This window comes from Podarcis erhardii (genome assembly GCF_964252035.2).
Source record: "Podarcis erhardii genome assembly, chromosome: 3".
Classification (NCBI taxonomy): domain Eukaryota; kingdom Metazoa; phylum Chordata; class Lepidosauria; order Squamata; family Lacertidae; genus Podarcis; species Podarcis erhardii.
Window position 1 is genome coordinate 9,147,051 of NC_138507.1, and position 22,040 is coordinate 9,169,090.

Sequence of the window (22,040 nt, forward strand, 5' to 3'; positions counted from 1 at the left end):
GGAGCGCAAGGTTATGTACGTGATCTTCCCCCTTTTATATTTGCAAAAACCCTGTGAAATAGACTAGAGTTAAGTACATAAGCAGCAGATCTTGTCAATAGATTGATTTGGGTTGAGGGGATGCAGGGGCCTGATTCCCAGACAGTATACTGGGGCCAGGAAATCCTGTTTCTGAGTGCTAGTAGGATAACGTGTTAAAAACACAATACAAAACATCATTAAAAATGAGCGTTGTTGAGTCAGGGTTGCAAGTACATTGTGCGAAGGGTAGAACTGAGCTGGGGCGTGTTTTGTCTGATTGCGCGAAGGAGACTTACCGTATTTTTCGCCCTATAGGACACACCGTCCCATAAGGCGCACCTAGTTTTTTTGGGGGGAAATAAAGGGGGGAAAATTATTCCCCCCCCGAGCTTCCCCCGCCCCAGCCCCCAAACAGGCAGCTCTCTGCAAGCCGTGGGAGCCCAGCGCTGGCTCCCGCTGCTTGCAGAGAGGTCCGCGAAGCCTGGACGCGCTGAACTCAGCACGCGCAGGCTTCGGCATGCAGGCAACTCTCCGCAAGCAGCGGGAGCGCTCCCGCTGCTTGCGGAGAGGTCCGCGAAGCCTGCAGAGCGAGAGGGGTTGGTGTGCACCGACCCCTCTCGCTCTCCAGGCTTCAGCGAAAGCCTGCATTCGCCCCAAAGGACGCACACACATTTCCCCTTCATTTTTGGAGGGGAAAAAGTGTGTCCTATAGGGCGAAAAATACGGTAAATATTCTTGCAGCTGAGTGCATTTATATGGACCAAGTGTTTCACGTATAAAAGACCATATGCATAATATCACTGGCAAGAGGTTACAGGGAGGGAAGCAAATTCAGCACTTTTTTGGATATGATTTCACCTCTCCTAAACCTATTCCAATTTGACAGTTAAATAGCAGTATCTGTCAGTCTAATCCTAACACATGGGCCTGTTGTGAAATCACAGGGTAGGGTCTTTTGTTTCTCTGCCACACATTACGGTCCAGGTCAGGAGGACCTTAAAGGGACCCCTGACCATTAGGTCCAGTCATGGCTGACTCTGGGGTTGCGGCGCTCATCTCGCTTTACTGGCTGAGGGAGCCGGCGTACAGCTTCCGGGTCATGTGGCCAGCATGACTAAGCCGCTTATGGCGAACCAGAGCAGCGCACGGAAACGCCGTTTACCTTCCCACTGGAGCAGTACCTATTTATCTACTTGCACTTTGACGTGCTTTCGAACTGCTAGGTGGGCAGGAGCAGGGACTGAGCAACGGGAGCTCACCCCGTCACGGGGATTCGAACTGCCGACCTTCTGATCGTCAAGTCCTAGGCTCTGTGGTTTAACCCACAGCGCCACCCGCGTCCAGTTGGCCCGATTAAGAAGGAAATTCCCTGCTATGTGACAAATGGTAACATGCTAATTGAAAACCATGCTACTTCTGTTTCAAATGGCTCCCAGTGGATCCAGTTGAGTCTGAGGGTTGTGAAAGGCACTTTCCCAATAGGCAAATCAAGCACATAACATGGGAGTGATAGCCGCTGCTAGTCATGCTCTGAGTAGACCCATTGAAATCCATTGCACAAGTAACTTCAGCCTGTTGATTTCAATGGATCTACTCTGATCATGACTAACATTGACTATCACTCATCGTGTATCGTTTGTCCATTAATACTGCATTCAGAACAGGAACTGCTTTGGAAGAGCCATGGATCTTCTAGAGATGGGTAGTTTTGCATGATCTGAAGCCTCACACTGCTGCTGCAGTCTTGATGAAGCAAACCAGGCCTGAGACTGCATTTTTGTTGTTGTTGTTTAGTCGTTTAGTCGTGTCCGACTCTTCGTGACCCCCTGGTCCACAAGGCAACCACCACTACCAAGAAGGTCCTCTGCCTGGTTCCCTGTAACCTCACTTCTCACAGTGGGGGAACCGCCAGAAGGCCCTCAGAGCTGGACCTCACTCCTTCAGGTATATCTTCCACCTTTGTTGCTATTTAGTTGTTTAGTCGTGTCCGACTCTTTGTGACCCTGTGGACCAGAGCACGCCAGGCACTCCTGTCTTCCACTGCCTCCTGCAGTTTGGTCAAACTCATGCTGGTAGCTTCGAGAACACTGTCCCACCATCTCATCCTCTGTTGTCCCCTTCTCCTTGTGCCCTCCATCTTTCCCAGCATCAGGGTCTTTTCCAGAGAGTCTTCTCTTCTCCTGAGGTGACCAGTCTTGGAGCCTCAGCTTCACGATCTGTCCTTCCAGTGAGCACTCAGGGCTGATTTCCTTAAGAATGGATAGGTTTGATCTTCTTGCAGTCCATGGGACTCTCCAGAGTCTCCTCCAGCACCATAATTCAAAAGCATCCATTCTTCGGCGATCAGCCTTCTTTATGGTCCAGCTCTCACTTCCATACATCACAACTGGGAAAACCACAGCTTTAACTATACGGACCTTTGTTGGCAAGGTGATGTCTCTACTTTTTAAGATGCATTTAGCTCTGTGGATTAAAGGCGAAGTCTGAAAGTCATGTGAGAGGGAAGAATTGCAGTGCCAACTGATCTCCAGAGAATTCAGCCCATTTTTTCCTCTCTCAGTCCTCGAGGGAAACAGCATATGACTGGGTGCACCTTGACTTTTGTGGAGGAAGCACCTATTCTCTCTGAGCTGAAAGACTGATCCGAGAATAAGATTATGCAGCTCTGGATAATAAGTGTTTAAATAAATCGTCAAGTTAATCGAAACAGAAGAGCCAAGGAGAGGTGGAAAATGAGCTTGAATTAAAAATATTAAGGAACAGATGTGACATTTAAGTGAGCAGATTAATGGAATAATCTGTAAAAATGAAACTCTGGGGTAGGGGGAGAGATTCCTTCGCTGAAGCAGCAATCTGTGGCGGAGTGTTTTATGAACAAGTTGCTGTGACACTTAAAGCCTCAGCCCAAATGCCTCATGTGCCCCTTACGGTCTACATCTCATTTCCACTGGTTCAAGTTACGCTAGTCATATTTCACTTCCAATTGCATTGCTTGATTATACAGTGGTTTTCCAACATCCATCTGCCGCTTACGGTCCTGAAATGTTTCTCGCGTCGCAGTATTAAGCTCATACGGTAGCTGGCACTTCTTGCTTACATTAAAGGGCTTGGTTTCTTCCCACTGCCATTTTTTCAGATGCCTCTTTCTGCCAAAGCCTTTCGCCTTGATAAGAACTGGAAATGTTCATTGCAGTTCACTGCAAGCCCAAAGGTGCATAACCGTTATTTCATATTCAGCGAGGTCCTTATGCCTCTGCTGGCAATAGAAGTTTACATAAAGCCTACAAGAAACACTACTAAAAGCAGGGGTCAGCAACCTTTTTCAGCCATTGGCTGGTCTGCCGTCCCTCAGACCTTGTGGGAGGCCGGACTATATTTTGAAAATAATAATAATGAACAAATCCCTATGCCCCACAAATAACCCAGAGATGCATTTTAAATAAAAGGACACATTCTACTCATGTAAAAACATGCTGATTCCCGGACCGTCCGTGTGCCGGATTGAGAAGGCGATTGGGCCGCATCCGGTCCACGGGCCTTAGGTTGCCTGTTGTGGTTGTTTAGTTGTGTCCGACTCTTCGTGACCCCATGGACCAGAGCACGCCAGGCACTCCTGTCTTCCACTGCCTCCTGCAGTTTGGTCAAACTCATGCTGGTAGCTTCGAGAACACTGTCCAACCATCTCGTCCTCTGTCGTCCCCTTCTCCTTGTGCCCTCCATCTTTCCCAACATCAGGGTCTTTTCCAGAGAATCTTCTCTTCTCATGAGGTGACCAAAGTCTTGGAGCCTCAGCTTCAGGATCTGTCCTTCCAGTGAGCACTCAGGGCTGATTTCCTTAAGAATGGATAGGTTTGATCTTCTTGCAGTCCATGGGACTCTCAAGAGTCTCCTCCAGCACCATAATTCAAAAGCGTCAATTCTTCAGCAATCAGCCTTCTTTATGGTCCAGCTCTCACTTCCATACATCACTACTGGGAAAACCATAGCTTTAGCTATACGGACCTTTGTTGGCAAGGTGATGTCTCTGCTTTTTAAGATGCTGTCTAGGTTTGTCATTGCTTTTCTCCCAAGAAGCAGGTGTCTTTTAATTTCGTGACTGCTGTCACTATCTGCAGTCACAAAGAGTCGGACACGACTAAACAACAACAAGCAAAGTCTCCTTTCCCCCCAATTAATTTTGATTGTGTTTCAAAGATTTTTTTAACAATTCAACTTCAAATTCAATACAAATTTAAAAGAATTTTTATAAGCTGACTTCCCGCCCTCCTTCCCTAGGGGTTTCCATTCCTGCCCTTTCCTGCTGCATTATATAGCATACTTTCTATCTGTTGCATTTCCCCTTCATCACAATTCATTGTTCCTTTATTTTCGGCTTATTTCAGTTCATTATTATTTCAAATGAAATAATATGGACATGGGTGGTGCTGTGGTCTAAACCACGGAGTCTCTTGGGCTTGCCGATCAGAAGGTCGGCGGTTTGAATCCCCGTGGCGGGGTGAGCTCCCGTTGCTCTGTCCTAGGTCCTGCCAACCTAGCAGTTCGAAAGCACACCAGTGCAAGTAGATAAAGAGGTACTGCTGTGGCAGGAACATAAACAGTGTTTCCATGCGCTCTGGTTTCCGTCACGGTGTCCAGTTGTGCCAGAAGCGGTTTAGTCCTGCTGGGCACATGACCCGGAAAGCTGTCTGTGGACAAACGCCGGCTCCCTCGGCCTGAAAGCGAGATGAGCGCTGCAACCCCAAAGTCGCCTTTGACTGGACTTCACCGTCCAGGGGTCCTTTTCCCCCTTTTTTTTTTTTACTTTACCTATTATTTCGAATGAAATAACCTCGTAAAGTCTTGATGCTCCACTTTGAGTGTTCCCGTGTGAACGAGGGACGTGGTTTTGTATTCCCAAGATGTCGCAGAAGTTCCATGTGGCGGCATTGCGAGCTCACATGCTCCGGACTTGGGACTTTCCAAATGGACACGCCCTTTATCCCGTGCAACGATTTGGATGGGAAAATGGGTCCAAAGGGGGGGAAGAAGCTTCAAGATTGTCGTCGTCCTCCTGCAGCCTCTTGCAGATGTTACACATCCTCCCTTGTGACTATGGAGGTGTGAACCAGAGGCACCCTTTTGGTCTTTAGCCATTCAGACCGGGAGGGAAACGCAAGAACGTCTTTCTTGCACTGTGATGCTAAGAAAATCAAATTGTCTGATGAAATCCTATTAAGGCAAGACGATCCCTTCGCTATTGAGCATGCAACAGCTGGCAAGTAACGTCTTTGTTTTTGTTTTTTTGGGGGGGTTTCCTGTTTATTTCTGCAGACGTGTGTATTTCACACAGGTAAATACCGTATTTTTCGCCGGACCATAAGACGCACCTAGTTTTGGGAGGAGGAAAACAAGAAAAAAAATATTCTGAATCTCAGAAGCCAGAACAACAAGAGGGGTCGCTGCGCAGTGAAAACAGCAATCCCTCTTGCTGTTCTGGCTTCTGGGATAGCTGCGCAGCCTACATTTGTTCCATAAGATGCACACATATTTCCCCTTACTTTTTAGGAGGGAAAAAGGGAGTCTTATAGAGCAAAAAATACGGTATATATTCCGTGTGAGAAATGAACTAGAGCTGCTTGCATTTTCAGTCAGCAGGTGGCGCCTTGCGAGGCAAAATAAACATGGACGCTTTCGACTGATAGCAATAGGACTCAAGGGCTTCGTTTAAAACCTTGCAGTATCTTTCTCAGAGTAACCTGCCCTGCAATTGTCTTTTGTAGAAGTCGGATTGCAGCAAAATTTACAGGACACCAAAGTATCTCTGAGCCTAATGAGTTCCATTTCTCTTCCCAGCAACCCCAAAATACAAGTTGCTGCAATTGAGGGAGGCGCTTTGCAAAAACTGCTGGTGATTTTGGCCACAGATCAGCCCCTGGCTGTGAAGAAAAAGGTAAGGGGAGAGCAATATGTGCTTGGCTGTCTTTCAGGAGCAGCTTGGATAATTGCATTTTGTACGAGAACGCCTGTAGACCTCTGTAGGTGGACGTACGTAGACCTAAGGCTAGGTTGTGTTTTGGCTGTGCAAACAGATCAGGCCATTGCACTGAACAAGAGTCACCCCTCAAATTAAAAATGGTTGCATCCCTTCACTGGACAGCTAAGTTTAGCTCCTTAGGCTGCAATCTTCCTCCTCCAGTAGCCAGACCTAGTCATTTCCAGACTTGATAATCTCATTTAATTTGAGAGGGCCGGTTATCTGACGTGCTTTTGCACAGCTATAGTATCAGACTATGGTTCCCAGTATACAGTGGTTCCCAGTATATGTTAGATTGAAAATGACGCTATGGAGGGAAAATTCTATATTATATATATCTTTTTGTGCTGAATTAGTTCAGTGTTGGGTGCTTGTAGAAGATGGGTTTTGGAGGACTATTTGCAACCTTATCAGGGTTGCAAATTTACTCAGGAAGTTGGTTATCCACCTTTTGTACATCACGTGTGTAGGTCCGAGCACATTTTTCTCCTTGTGGGATCTGAAAAAATGTCCTTCCTATCTTCCTATTCCTCCCTGAACCAAATTCTCAGTCAGCTGCAAACTAAAGCATGCCCCAGAGCTCCAGTGCTGTATTTTGAAATAAAATTAGCTTTGAGAGAGCAGGAAACAGTGCGATGGGAGTATGTGTGGCCTAGAGATATATTATATTAACACGTTCCCCCTTCCACACACATTTTGTTGGGTTCCCCTCTGTCCTGTAATCTTAATAGGATCCCAAGATAAGGAAAAGCAAGTATATCTAGGTTCCACCTCCTACTGGCAAAACTGGGCACCTAGTCAGTTCGAATAAATTTTGACGGCGATCCGAAGGTTCAAACATGTGCCCATTGAACATAGCTCAGTTGGTTAGAGCGTGGTGCTGATGATGCCAAGGCTGCGGTTTGATCCTGGTATGGGAACAGCTGCATATTCCTGAAATTGCAGGGGGTTGGACTAGAGACGACGAAGAAGAAGAGGAGTTTGGATTTGATATCCCACTTTATCACTACCCAAAGGAGTCTCAAAGCGGCTAACATTCTCTTTTCCCTTCCTCCCTACCCCCAACAAACACTCTGTGAGGTGAGTGGGGCTGAGAGACTTCAGAGAAGTGTGACTGGCCCAAGGTCACCCAGCAGCTGCATGTGGAGGAGCGGGGAAGCAAACCCGGTTCACCAGATTACGAGTCTGCCACTCTTAATCATACACCACACTGGCCCTCGGGGTCTCTTCCAACTCTACAATTCGGTGAAAGTCCAACATTTCATAAGAATGTAGGAAGGGCATGCTGCCTCTGTTAACTGGAGTCAATATATAGCCATCATGTGCAAGGGTCTTTATGTACAGTGGTACCTCGGGTTAAGAACTTAATTTCTTCCGGAGGTCCGTTCTTAACCTGAAACTGTTCTTAACCTGAAGCACCACTTTAGCTAATGGGGCCTCCTGCTGCCACCGTGCCGCCGGAGCAGGATTTCTGTTCTCATCCTGAAGCAAAGTTCTTAACCCGAGGTACTATTTCTGGGTTCGCGGAGTCTGTAACCTGAAGCGTATGTAACCCAAGGTACCACTGTATTCCAGTTGTCCTTAGTTCTTACGTTGTGCTAATTGAATTTATTCTCTGCTGGAACAACAATAACAATTCGAGCCTGCCTATTCTCTGGGAATTATAAAGAAAGCGCAATTGCATGCTCTTTCCTGGGTTACGTTGCCATTTGCTAGGATTGGCTTTTTGTGATTGCATCCGCAGCACCGAGGCCCTTTTGAAAGGCAAGGCGCTCTCATTGCGTGGTCTCTTTTCTAGAGCGCTGCGGGGCAGACTGCCCTGTACGGTACAGACTTTCAGGAGGGAAACTTAACTCACCCCACTGGCAGGCTTGAATTTCGGAGGCTAACGAACATCGGAGTGGACATTCAGGGGATGAGATAATTGCTTCATGCGGTTCAGTAATCTGCCTCCAGCAGTGACCAGTATCGGATGCTTTTGTAAGGGGCAACGCCTGATAATGCCCCCAGCTAAATGTTCAGGACTGATGGGCCCGAGAGGGTTGGTGCTTTGCTGCTTCTTCAGCGATCAATTTACTTCCTGGTGCATGAGATCCAGTTAGCCTTATCTTATCCAGCAGAGTTACAGTTGTTGTTGCCAGCCACAAATGTTCCCTCTGAGCCTCTGCGTTGAATTCAGAGACCCTTTTGCAACGGCAGAGTAAATAGGTAGCGCCTTGTATTAATTCGCGAGGCTCTACTGTATTCAGGGCTGCGCTGCCAAGAATGTTACAAAGGCTGCCCTGGGATATGTCTCCCTTCTCCCCGTGTTTAGAACCCCGAGTTTCTCTGGATATGTGCTTGCCACAGGGAAATAAAAAAAAGGTGCAAGAGACTGATGGATAGGTTCATGTAACAGCGAAATGCTTCCCGAGGGAGAATCCCTTACTAGATGCAGACCCTTATATAAAACTGCACTTGCAGAAATATATTTACGACATGTTCCTGAAAGCTACGCTGAGCGTATTGTTAATCTTACAAAGTGTTCTAACCATCTCCTAGAGGGAAGGGAGGCAGAGAGTGGAGAAACATCCTCGTTCAGTCCACCAAAGTTACTTTATTGCAGTATATTGTCCTTTTTTTTTGTTTTCTTTTGTGTGTGTCCATCTCATTTGTGTGTGTCCAAATGTGTGTGTCCATCTCAAGTGTTTAGCAGCATCCACATAGTGTGGGGGTGTGGTGTGGTGTTTGTGTTTGGAACTTCTTCTTCTTCTTCTTCTTCTTCTTCTTCTTCTTCTTCTTCTTCTTCTCCTCCTCCTCCTCCTCCTCCTCCTCCTCCTCCATTTTACTGCACTAGAGGGCTTGTTCTGCAAATTGCTTTGAGAACCAATGTGCTACAGTGGTTGGAGTGTCGGACTAAGACCTCTGGAGACCAGGGTTCAAATCCCCACTCAGCCATGAAACTCACTGGGTGACTTTGGGCCAGTCACTGCCTCTCAGACTAATCTGCCTCACGTGGTTGTTGTGCGGATCAAACAAAGAAGCGAAGAACCTTTTGTGTCAATCACACAGGATCCCCAGACGTTTAACGGTTTATTGATCCCTGTGCCCCCACTGTGCCCACTTTCCCACTGCCACCAACCCGTTACTCTCGGGTAAAACACTGAGTCCAGACAGTTGTTAAAATTGAACCAAATAAACAAGTTTATTTTATAAGCATTAACAAGTTTATGGTTTCTCAGATAATAATCCTGTCATTTTCTTAACTTTAGCTTCTTTACCGGCCTATACCTTCCTAATACCTTCTGATTGATTATATCAACTGTTTGACTGACTCCTCTTAACAGATTCTCTCACTCTCTCACACCAGACTAGCCCAACCCACAGACCTATCCTCATTGTCTCTTCTCTAACTCCAGACTGACTTCTCAACAACTCTAACTCCTAACTCCTAACTCCTCCCCTTGGGTTCCCATTGGTTAGTCATTTTACAATTAGTAAACCCTTTCCTTATGAACCCAGTATGATGTCACACACCTAGGAGGGCAAACACCACACTATGTAATGCCACCTTGAGCTCCTTGAAGAAAAGGGGGGGGGGATAGAAATGCAACAAACACACAAATAAAGATAAATATTCACACCATGCTCGCTGCTGACTGGTTTTCCTAAGTTGCAAAGTACAGTGGTACCTCGAGTTACAGACGCTTCAGGTTACAGACACGTCAGGTTACAGACTCCGCTAACCCAGAAATAGTACCTCGGGTTAAGAACTTTGCTTCAGGATGAGAACAGAAATCATGCGACAGTGGGAGGCCCCATTAGCTAAAGTGGTGCTTCAGGTTAAGAACAGTTTCAGGTTAAAAACGGACCTCCAGAACAAATTAAGTTCTTTTTTTAAAATAAATATTTATTGAAATTTTACAAAATCATAAATACACAAAAGCAAGATACAACGAAAAAGAAAAAAACAAAAACAAAAATACACAATACAAAAAAGCAAGAAAAAGAAAACATCATTTTTTTCTTTTTTAACTTTAAATTCATTAGCTTGTTTCTTTGACCTCCTCACACCTCCCCTTTTTGTATTCCCATTTACATAATCAAGTCAGCAAATTCTTAACCTCTTTCATTTATCTTCTCTTAACTCTATATCTTAACATATTACAAACTCTGTATTTTCATCCATTATCAATTCATTTTTGCATACTCTCTTTGACTTTGTTGCTAATGCCACTTATTTTCAATCCAACATCATTTTAGCATTCATTAATTTTACAGTGTTTCTGTAAATAGTCTTTAAATTTCTTCCAATCAACTTCCACCAACTCTTCTCCCAGGTCTTGGATTCTGCCAGTCATCTCCGCCAACTCCATATAGTCCATCACCTTCTAGAACGAATTAAGTTCTTAACCCGAGGTACCACTGTACTTGCTCAACACCTCTTGTGATGGTTTGACACCTTAGAGCCAGTGTTGTGTAGTTGTTAAGAGCAGTAAACTCGTAATCTAGTGGTTAAGAGCAGTAGACTCGTAAACTACTCCTCTTCTTCTTCTTCTTCTTCTTCTTCTTCTTCTCTACAGCCCCCTAAAGAAGCTAAATAGGAAGGCTCATTAATAAGCCGTAGCTCACATCCTACCGCAAGCTTGCCTTGGAGACAGGCTGCTGTAAAAGGATTGGCTCTAATCCTTGCTGGGTCCTGAGGAAGTATGGGGATTTTAACCCTGAGGACTTCAGACCAGCCCAATTAACCTATCCTGTTGTCTCAAGCCCCTTCCAGATCCTGGAAAACAGCTCCTGCAGAGTATTTCTGTATCGATGCTTCGGACTGTCTCCATTGCAGGCAAGGTCCCCTAATTGTCTGTGACTGTGTCCTTCCTTGCCCCAACACACACACACACACAGCAGCTGGAGAAAATAGCAAGGGGTGGTTGACACGTGACTTTGTGGGAAAACAGCTCTGAAGATTTGTAAAAGGGAGAGGGGAATCGCTAGTAAGGGCCACAAGACAGGGCGAGACGTGTCCGGGAAGAGAGGATGTTGCAAGATTTCTCGCTAGGGAGTAAGATTTGTAGGTCTTCCGTGAGGTATACTTCCTCCAGCAAAACCAAATACAGTGGTACCTCGGGTTACATACTCTTCAGGTTACATACACTTCAGGTTACAAACTCCGCTAACCCAGAAATAATGCTTCAGTTTAAGAACCTTGCTTCAGAATGAGAACAGAAATTGTGCTCCGGCAGCAGGAGGCCCCATTAGCTAAAGTGGTGCTTCAGGTTAAGAACAATTTCAGGTTAAGAACGGACCTCCAGAACGAAGTAAGTACTTAACCCGAGGTACCACTGTAATAAAAAAAGGGCTGCTAGCGACTGTGTGTAGTCTGCAAAGGGGCGCTCCTTTTTATGAGGCAGCAGTTTGGGTGAGGAACTGGCAGACCTGACACTACCTGCCCACCCTCCACACAGAATTTCTTCCTATCCCTGCTCTGAACAAAAGGAAGATTGGATCAGCACTCGTCGGAACTGTGCCTTGCATTAGCATTTAACCCAGGGCGCGGTGCTTAAAGGTAAAGGTAAAGGGACCCCTGACCATTAGGTCCAGTCGTGACCGACTCTGGGGTTGCGGCGCTCATCTCGCTTTACTGGCCGAGGGAGCCAGCGTACAGCTTCCGGGTCATGTGGCCAGCATGACTAAGCCACTTCTGGCGAACCAGAGCAGCACACGGAAACGCCGTTTACCTTCCCGCTGGAGTGGTACCTATTTATCTACATGCACTTTGATGTGCTTTTGAACTGTTAGTTTGGCAGGAGCAGGGACTGAGCAACGGGAGCTCACCCCGTCGCAGGGATTCGAACTGCCAACCTTCCGATCGGCAAGTCCTAGGCTCTGTGGTTTAACCCACAGCGCCATCCGCGTCCCTTAACACCCCTCGAAATTCCAGTACAGCGAGAACATGATTGAGATTTACTTCCCACTGATTTGTGGTGCAGTGGGAATTGAAAGATCACCGCCTGGCTTTGCTGCAGCCTAGATAAAGAAGAGGAGGAGGAGGAAGAAGAAGAAGAAGCACCCGCTAAATTGCTGGAGAGAAAGTAATAGAGGAAGAAGCTGAACTGGAGGGGACAGGACGCTGCGTGCTCATTTCTTCCTAGAAAGAGCACGGGAAGACATTTAACATTGGCTGTCGAGGGCAAGCCGGGAGCTCTGATTTTCTGGGACTCTAACCAGAGTTTTATAATTCCACATTTTATAATACTCTTCGTCTCTTCGTCTAGCGGTTTTTTCGTCTTGCGAAGCAAGCCCATTAGCGGCTTAGCGGCTTAGCGCTATTAGCGGCTTAGCGGCTTAGAAAAAGGGGGGGAACCTGCAGGAACTCGCAAGACATTTTCGTCTTGCGAAGCAAGCCTATAGGAAATTCGTTTTGCGAAGCACCTCCAAAACGGAAAACCCTTTCGTCTAGCGGGTTTTCCGTCTTGCGAGGCATTCGTCTTGCGGGGCACCACTGTACATGCAGAAGAGCCAAAGGAGTTCCACAGTCCTCGGGTTGTATGCGGTTTCCATCCGAAATGTCCCCCTGAAATTGTGTCTAAATAAACCTCTATCCAGAGAGCTTTATTGGGGTCTCTCCTATGGCTGCTAATTGAAACATGTGGAAATGCTCTGTGTCTCTCCAGCCAGCCCCAGCCTCATGCTCCGCAGCTCAGAACGCCTCAAGTTTCCCTGCTCTTCCATCTGATCAAAGTCTCTTCCTTCCACTTGGCTTCTTCTAGCTTTTAAAAGCGCCCCCCTTCTATGTAGCTTCATAAAAATGGGAAGAGGCAGAACTTGTATTTTACTACTACAACTACTACTAGTACAGTGGTACCTCAGGTTACAGATGCTTCAGGTTACCGTATTTTTCGCACCATAGGGCGCACCTGACCATAGGGCACACCTAGTTGTTAGAGGAGGAAAACACACACAAAAAATATTCTTAATCAAATGTTGCACTAAACTATTTAAAGCAGCAAAGCGGGCGGCTCCTGTCCGCTTTGCTGCTTTAAATCGAGCCTCAGAGGAGGGTAGGCAGGGGAACCATGGCTTATCGAAGTCCAGTTAATAATGCTGAGCCTGACTTATGGCCATCGAGATTAGCCTGGCCGTCTCAGTGGAAATCTGGGGAGGCTGAGGTGGACTTTCCAGTGGTCAAAGTGTGGTTGTGTCTTCCTGCCCGGCATCTATTTCCTGCCTTCTTTCCCCCCTGCACCCCCGAACCTGCTTCGAGGGAAGGAAGCGGAGCCATGGATCCTCTGCTCACAACTGCAGTGGATTCCCTCCACTTTGAAGCAGGAAAGTGGGAGAGGAGCTGCTTACACGAGTGTAAGCTGCTCCCCTCCTACTTTGCTGCTTCAAAGGGAGCCTGGGAGGAGGGAATCCGCTGCAGCCACGAGCAGTGGAGGATCCATGGTCCCCTTCTTTCCCTCCTCCGTGGTTGCTTTGAAGCAGGAAGGTGGGAGAGGAGCTACTTACACGAGTGTAAGCTTCTCCCCTCCTACTTTGCTGCTTCAAAGGGAGCCCGGGAGGAGGGAATCTGCTGCATGGATCCCCTTCCTTCCCTCCTCCGTGGTTGCTTTGAAGCAGCTTCCCCAATCTCCCGCAAAACCGGCAGAAGCTGCGAGCTCTTTAAAGGGGCTGCACGGCTTCTCCTGGCTTTTCTGGGAGGTGGGAGAAGGGACTGATGCGGCCAGTCAGTCCCTTCTCCCTCCTGGGGAAAAGCCCACAAGAGCGCACGAAGCTTGTGTGTGGCTTTTGGGGGTTTTTCCCGCCTGCCTCCCCCCTGCATTCGCTCCATAGGACGCACACACATTTTCCCTTGCTTTCTAGGAGGGAAAAAGTGCGTCCTATGGTGCGAAAAATACGGTACATACGCTTCAGGTTACAGACTCTGCTAACCCAGATATAGTACCTCGGGTTAAGAACTTTGCTTCAGGATGAGAACAGAAATTGCGCGGCGACAGCGGAAGGCCACGTTAGCTAAAGTGGTGTCTCAGCTTAAGAACAGTTTCAGGTTAGGAGAAGCAGGACTAAGATGTGGAGATATGCTTCAGAGATCCAGACCGTGGGGAACTCCGAGAAATTAATAAATACAATTTGGACTATAATTTTTTTTTAAATTTTATTGTAGTTTTTTTAAATTTTCATTGAAGTATTATGATTGGATATTCAATTAGATGTTTTTTTATTGGAAAATCAATAAAAATTATTTTTTTAAAAAAGAACAATTCAGGTTAAGAACGGACCTCCAGAACGAATTAAGTTCTTAACCCGAGGTACCACTGTAGTAGTAGTAGTAGTAGTAATAATAATAATAATAATAATAATAATAATAATAATAATAATCTATTGAAAGATTTTTATAATAAGAGAAAAGGAAGGAAGGAAAGAAGAAAACCTAGCATTGGTGATGGAGAAGAGATAGCTGTTTTCTACTCGGTCTGCATAGGAGCCTGTTTTCTACTCGGTCTGCATAGGGGGTGGGGGTCTGTGAAAGTCTGCAAAATATTGTGAAGCCAGTAGGGAATGCCAGGTGCCTGGGCATTTTCAGAAACCAAAAAGTATTGTTACTTATAAATGACTGTTATTATAATCTTTGAGGCCGTGTCCCGGAGCGAAAACCTCTTTAGTGGGTTCCTTCAGACTCTGGCTCTACGAATTCCCCAAAGCAAAACCGTGACGAAAATGCAGTGGTACCTCAGGTTACATACGCTTCAGCTTACAGACTCCGCTAACCCAGAAATAGTCCTTCAGGTTAAGAACTTTGCTTCAGGATGAGAACAGAAATTGTGCTCCGGCGGTGTGGCGGCAGCAGGAGGCCCCATTAGCTAAAGTGGTGCTTCAGGTTAAGAACAGTTTCAGGTTAAGAGCAGACCTCCAGAATGAATTAAATACTTAACCCGAGGTACCACTGTATAGACAAATTGTTTATTAGGGGCAAGGGAGGTCTCGGGGGGCACGTTCCGGAGGAGTTGTGCGGGAAAGCTTTCAGCAGACCAGAAGCGTCGCCAATGCCCTTGTTGTGTTTTGTTCCCAGGCTCTCTTTGCTTTGTCGTCCATGCTGCGGCAGTTCCCCTACGCTCAGCAACAGTTCCTCAAGCTTGGAGGCCTTCAAGTGCTTCGGCATCTCTGCACAGAGAAAGGGACGGAGATGTTGCACATCCGCATTGTGACGCTTCTCTATGACTTAGTCGTGGAAAAGGTAAGCGGAGCTTTTGTGCGGCACAGATTAGCGGGAGTAATAATAATAATAATAATAATTTTTATTTATACCCTGCCCTCCCCAGCCAAGGCCATGCTCAGGGCGGCTAACAAGCAATAATAAAAATAAGTTGAATGAATACAACTTAAAAACAAGATTAAAATACAACATTAAAATATTGAAACATTAAAATATTAAAATGCAGCCTCATCACAGGAGGAGAAAGGAAAAAGAAAGAGGGGGAGGGAATCAAATTGGCTCCAAGCCAAAGCCAGGTGGAACAACTCTGTCTTACAGGCCCTGCGGAAAGAAATCAGATCCTGCAGGGCCCTAGTCTCATGAGGCAGAGAGTTCCACCAGGCCGGAGCCAGAGTTGAAAAGGCCCTGGCTCTGGTTGAGGCTAATCTAACTTCCTTAGGGCCCGGAACCTCTAGGGTGTTGCTATTTATGGACCTTGAGGCTCTCCGTGGGGCATACCGGGAGAGGTGGTCCCCAGGTATTTATTTATACCCCGCCCATTTGGCTGGGTTTCCCCAGCCACTCTGGGCGGCTCCCAGCAGAACACTAAAATACAATAACAGCGGGGATGAGACAGGTGTCCCTGGAAGGAGAAATTCATCCAAACCCTCCTTTTAGTGGGTTGGGGGGGTGGGGGAAGAGAGAGAGAGAATGGGAGCTGTATTTTCATCACTACAGGAGTAGAATAACTGGAACGGTGGAGTCGAATAAGTGTGACCTCCTTCCATTGGCAGGTGGCTGTTCACCTGTCAGTCACTGACACCACGACGGCATCAGGTGGCAACTTGCTAGAGTCTCCCCAGCTCTCATCCATTTTAAAAATGATTCACCTAACACCCCTTACAGAAATCCTGCAAGTTAGGGCATTATTACTGTCCCCCTGCAAGAAGGTGGCTGGCTTCCTGCTGCCTGGCTAATTCGTCCAAAGACAGAAATTCAAACTAAGTCTTCCAGAGTTGCAGCTCCAAATCTGCTTGCTCAAACCTCGTGTGTCTCCTCTGGAAAAGGCAATTATCTTGCTCTATATCGATGACTCATCATTGCCCAGAATCTCTTTACAGGGAAAACTTTGCAAAAGCCGTGGATTATTGTGTTTGGCATGCCACGATGCAGCAAGTTACAAATTAGAGGCCATCCTCTGAATGCATTATTCTGTTTATTGAATATTTCCTTTTTCTAGAACTCAGTAGTGTGACATTTAGGGACACGGGTGGCGCTGTGGGTTAAACCACTGAGCCTAGGACTTGCCGATCAGAAGGTCGGCAGTTCGAATCCCCGTGACAGGGTGAGATCCCGTTGCTTGGTCCCTGCTCCTGCCCACCTAGCAGTTCGAAAGCATGTCAAAGTGCAAGCAGGTAAATAGGTACCACTCCGGCAGAAAGCTAAACAGTGTTTCCGTGCGCTGCTCTGGTTCACCAGAAGCGGCCTATTCATGCTGACCCGGAAGCTGTACGCTGGCTCCCTCAGCCAATAAAGTGAGATGAGCGCCGCAACCCTAGAGTCGGTCACGACTGGACCTAATGGTCTGGGGTCCCTTTACCTTTACCTAGTGTGACATTTTTGTACATAGGCTTGTTTAGTGCACAGATGGGGGAGCCCTGTGGCTCTCCACATATGAGGTTGGATTCCCCAACATTCATCGCCCTTAGCCAGCAAAGGTCAGAACGATGGGAGATCAGCTGTAGAGCAATGTCTTACAGTATGGAGGACAGAAAGTTATCCACTCCTAATTTAGTGCATGGCTGGTATCACCTGCTGGAAGTTTCATCCAGTTCCTCAGCTGATGATGGAAGGAGATGAAGACTGCATCTCAAGGTGCAGTTGAACCTGCCTATGTTGTTTAACACATTGCAGATGTGCTTGGGCCATTGGCTCAATAGCCATTGGCTCAATAATAATAATAATAATAATAATAATAATAATAATAATAATAATACAGTCATACCTCAGGTTGAATGTGCTTCAGGTTGAGCGCTTTTGGGTTGTGCTCCATGGCAACCCGGAAGTAACGGAGCACGTTACTTTCGGGTTGCGCCGCTCGCACATGCGCAGATGTTCAAAATCATGTCACGCGCATGCGTGGAAGTGGCAAAACGCAACCCGCGCACGCACAGACGCGCCGTCGCATCTTACGTTCTATTCAGGATGCGAACAGGGCTCCGGAATGGATCCCGCTCGCATCCTGAGGTACCACTGTAATAATAATTTTATTTATACCCCGCCCATCTGTCTCTGTTTCCCCAGCCACTCTGGTCAGCTCCCAACGGAGGACTAAAAACAGAACAAAACACCAAACATTAAAAGCTTCCCTAAATAGGGCTGCCTTCAGATGTCTTCTAAAAGCCAGATAGTTGTTTATTTCCTTGACATCTGGTGGGAGGGCATTCAGCAGGGCGGGCGTCACCACCGAGAAGGCCCCGACACCCACCCGCCCCCTGTCCCCCCAAAACAGTACTTCTGTCTTGTCAGGATTCAACCTCAGTCGGTTAGCTGCCATCCATCCTCCAACCACCTCGAGGACCTTCACCGCCTTCACTGGTTCTGATTTGGTAGAGAGGTAGAGCTTCGCCTTGCACTTCTGTGCATCAAATTCATGATATAGCAAGTAGGAAAAGGCAAGGAGGGTGGGGTTGGGTGGCAGAGTTTGCAAGTCTTGCAAAGGGCATCTGAGTGAGTGCGCTTTCGCCACACCTCGAGTCTCTCGGGTCTGAATGGCCACCTGGCTTTGCAGAATGCATTGCTGCTGTTCTGCTTGTCCTTTTGGCTTATCCTTTTGGCATTTTATGATCTAGCATCCTGTTTTCTGCAGCTGCTGCAAACCCGACTGTGGCGTGCTGCCTGAGTTGGGCTATTCCCAACGTGCAGGTTACAGCGAGGCATCTCAGGAAGTCTTTAGCGCAGCCCAAGATGCGGGGGAGCATGGCATGTTCCCAGGGCGCGTTCCCCTATAATTTGGCTGATTTGACTCTGTTTCGATGGGTTGAGAAGAGCAATCTTCCTTAATGATAATATAGTAGCTAGGAGATCCTTGCGATTAAGATCTAATTAATGAAGCACATATATAGCAATTACCACAGGAGGCTGCCAAAAAAAAAAAAAAGCACAGGAATGCTTAAAAAAAAAATACAGCACCCCAACTCCCTGAGCTTTGTGTCTCGCAGCACCGTGCTGTAAGCAACCCTTTTATTGCACATGGCTGGCCGTGCCAATGCGGGAGTCTTGCCGCTGGAGCTCAGCTTCTTGGCTACGTCCACATTGATTCTTCCTGTGGAAGAAGAAGAGCAATTTCCCCTTTGACTACCACTGCGGTAGCCCTCATCTAGCAGGGGGAGCTTAATAATTGTACAGCATAATGGTTTTGGGGGGCGATTGGGGTGAGCTCCCTGTGTGGGAAAAGCCTGTTTCCTCCTTTTTCTTCACACCTACTGTATTTTTCACTCTATAAGGCGCACCTACTTTTTTGGGGGGGGGGGATTCAAGAAAAAAATAATGCAGCTCTTGGGGGCTTTTGCAGGAGGTGGGGGAAGTGAGAGAGCCTCGCTCTGTCCCTTCCCCCACCTCCCGCAAAAGCCAGGGATAGCCGCGCGAAGCCTCCGCAGAGCAGCGGGATGAAGGCTCCCCGCTGCCCTGCGGAGGCTTCGCGGGCTACCCCAGAGCTGCTCGACCCAAAGAGCAGGTCGGGGAGCAACGGAAAGGCTTGTGGGGCTGGCGGTGGGGAAAGCCGAGCTTCCCTCACCGCCAGCCCTGGGGAACCGGAAAGCTGTGTGCAGCCTTTCCACTGCTCCCCGAGCTTGTGGGGCTGGCGAGGGAAGCCCGCGTCCCCCTTCCCAGCCCCATGGACCACACATTCGCTCCATAAGACGCACAGACATTTCCCCTTAGGTTTTAAGAGGAAAAAAGTGTGTCTTATGGATCGAAAAATACGGTAACTGCTGCCGCTTCCTGGTGGAAGCAACAGAAGGATGAAATAGATCGGACTAGGGACTCGGCTACACTAGCAAAGAAAAAGCGCTTTATATGCGTTGTATATGCATTATAGCACTGTGACACCAGATGGTGCTGTGGAGTTCCGCTTTTCCCAACCCGATTTCTCATGCAAAGTTTACAACGTGTTTAACTGAAACACTTCTTTAATGTGTCTAGATCCAGCCTGGGTTGCAGCCAGCTTCTGGTCTGGTTGATTTCAATCCTTAGAAGAGCTTCTCCTTTCCTTTCCTTTAAGGGTTACAGGAGACTAGGCATCCACATCATGGATGTTTGCAAATTGGATTTCAAAACAGCAAAAGGCCCGATGATAAAACTGCTAGCACATTTGCAAAGCGAAGCAGCGTCCAAGGTGGTTGAAATAAATAAGAGAACTTGACGATGACTGCTTTGTTGAAGAATGGAAGCTTTTTTTGGACTGTTTAAAGAAATATATACCGTATTTTTGACCATAAGACACACCTAGTTTTTAGAGGAGGAAAACAAGAAAAAAAATATTCTGAACGAAACAGTGGATGTATGATTTTTATGTTTCATGCTCTGGCAGCCTCCTTTATCGCTAGAGTCCCTTATCTCCCCTCCTGATCTGCTTTTCACCCCTGGGCAATTGGGCTCCAGGGAACACGCATTCGCTTCATAGGACGCACAGACATTTCCCCTTACTTTTTAGGAGGAAAAAAGTGCGTCTTATGGAGCGAAAAATACGGTAAATATGACGAATTCATGAGCAGAATTTGACATATGAGCAACAGAAGGAATGAGAGAATACAGCATTGAAGATATTGTGCAGAAGGGGGGTGGGAAGAGAAATTTAAAAACCACAGAAAATGGGGTGGGAAGTTGGAAAAAGACGGATTTATGTATTGAAGTATGTATGTTAAGCTTTTGAAAAATTAACAAAAAGTTATTACCAAAATCAAATAAATGAAAGTGCAGGATAATAATTTTAAGGAACTTTATTGCAGCTGTCACTCAGGGATTCGCCGGATGACGACGACCAGTTCCGGGAGAGAGCCCAGCAGTATAGCCAAGTGATCTTGCTCCCAGCCATTGTCGAACAAGGCTGGTGCGGGATAATTCCTAACCTCCTGAGGATGCCAGAGCACGATGCCAGGGAGAAGGTTTTGAAGACCGTGCATGTGCTGCTAGCTTCCTGCAGGGACAGCTACAAAGCAGATCACAGCCTCAGCCATACACTGAGCCTCCTTCGCCAAGAATACGAAGTGCTGGCGGCGGACGAACAAAAGGAAGGAGAAGATGACGGCTATTTTAAGGAAGTCCTCGGCTCTATAAATAGCCTGGCCCAGCAGCTGAAATGAAGACTTTACCCTAGCCTTGCTGAGACATTCGCTGGTACATTTGGGGACGTTGCGCAGAATAAACCACTGAACAAACCTTTTGGCTTTGTGCAGTCCCTTAGGTGGCGAGTAAGCCCATACGCTCATTACAGAGCGAAGACTAGCTTCGTATGTGCAGTTGATGGTGTGTTTTATTTCTGGAAATCGCCATAACAAGCAGGTTTAAGGTGTCCCTGCAGTCGTCACCTGCGAAAAGAAGAGCCCCGCATTTCAAAACAACTCTCTGACGGGGAAATGGTCTTTACAAAGGAGTTCAGCCAGCGCATGGAGTTGGTTTGAGCAAGTTTGCTGCCTTAGTCACGTCAATAGAAATATTTTTAGAATGTGAGTATTAAAAGGGCGAGTGTATCCTACTCTCTTTCTTATTTGGAAAGGCAACTTCCTGTGAAAAAAGATTTTACTCAAAATGTACAAGATGCTTTCTTTAACTGTTGTATTTTTCCTGTGTATTTTCGAAGCCGGTTTCAACTTTCTGGATTTTGTCCGTAGTTCCGTTGTTAAAAAACATTCTTCGGTTAGTCCAACACTTGATTTTGATCTTCCAGCTGGAACCCGAGAGTAAAGGGGACTGAACGGTGGATTGTGTAGAAAGGTTTCACTCCCCAAAAACTCATCTAGCTCGAACTATTTTTCAAACTATGTTCTGCGGGCTCCTCCTTGGCTGTTTGTCAGGCAGTTCCTCAGGTGAGAAGATCGGTAATAATAATAATAATAATAATAATAATAATAATAATAATAATAATAATAATAATAATTTATTATTTGTATCCCACCCATCTGACTCTGGACGGCTTCCAACAAAGATTAAAAATACATTAAAATGTCACACATTAAAAACTTCCCTGATTCAGATTCAGATGTCTTCTAAATGTCAGGTAGATGTTTATCTTTTTGACATCTGGTGGGAGGGTGTTCCACAGGGTGGGTGCCACTACCGAGAAGGCCCTCCTCCTGGTTCCCTGTAGCTTTGCTGCTCGCATTGAGGGAACTGCCAGAAGGCCCTTGGAGCCGGACCTCAGCATCCAGGCAGAACGATGGGGGTGGAGACGTTCCTTCAGGTCTATGGGGCCAAGGCCATTTAGGGCTTTAAAGGTCGGCACCAACACTTTGAATTGTGCTCTGAAACGTACTGGTAACCAATGTAGATCTTTCAAGACCGGTGTTATGTGGTCTCGGCAGCCACTCCCAGTCATCAGTCTAGCTGCCGCATTCTGGATTAGTTGTAGTTTCCGGGTCACCTTCAAAGGTAGCCCCACATAGAGCGTGTTGCAGTAGTCCAAGCGGGAGATAACTAGAGCATGCACCGCTCTGGCGAGACAGTCCGCAGGCAGGTAGGGTCTCAGCCTGCGTACCAGGTGGAGTTGGTAGACAGCTGCCCTGGACACAGAATTGACCTGCGCCTCCATGGACAGCTGTGAGTCCAGAATGACTC

The 22,040-nt window shown here is 46.9% G+C and overlaps 1 protein-coding gene across 2 annotated transcripts in view; it reads left to right on the forward strand.

Moving 5' to 3' along the window:
* The window catches only part of SIL1 (SIL1 nucleotide exchange factor), a 64,791-nt gene extending 44,147 nt beyond the window's left edge, over nucleotides 1–20,644 (forward strand). For both annotated transcript variants that reach the window (XM_081855623.1, XM_081855624.1), the window contains 3 exons: nucleotides 5,854–5,950; nucleotides 15,084–15,248; nucleotides 20,216–20,644. In XM_081855623.1, the coding sequence (XP_081711749.1) occupies nucleotides 5,854–5,950; nucleotides 15,084–15,248; nucleotides 20,216–20,569 (616 nt within the window). In that variant the 3' untranslated portion in view covers nucleotides 20,570–20,644. The remainder of the gene's footprint in view (nucleotides 1–5,853; nucleotides 5,951–15,083; nucleotides 15,249–20,215) is intronic.
* The last annotated feature ends 1,396 nt before the right edge of the window (nucleotides 20,645–22,040 follow it).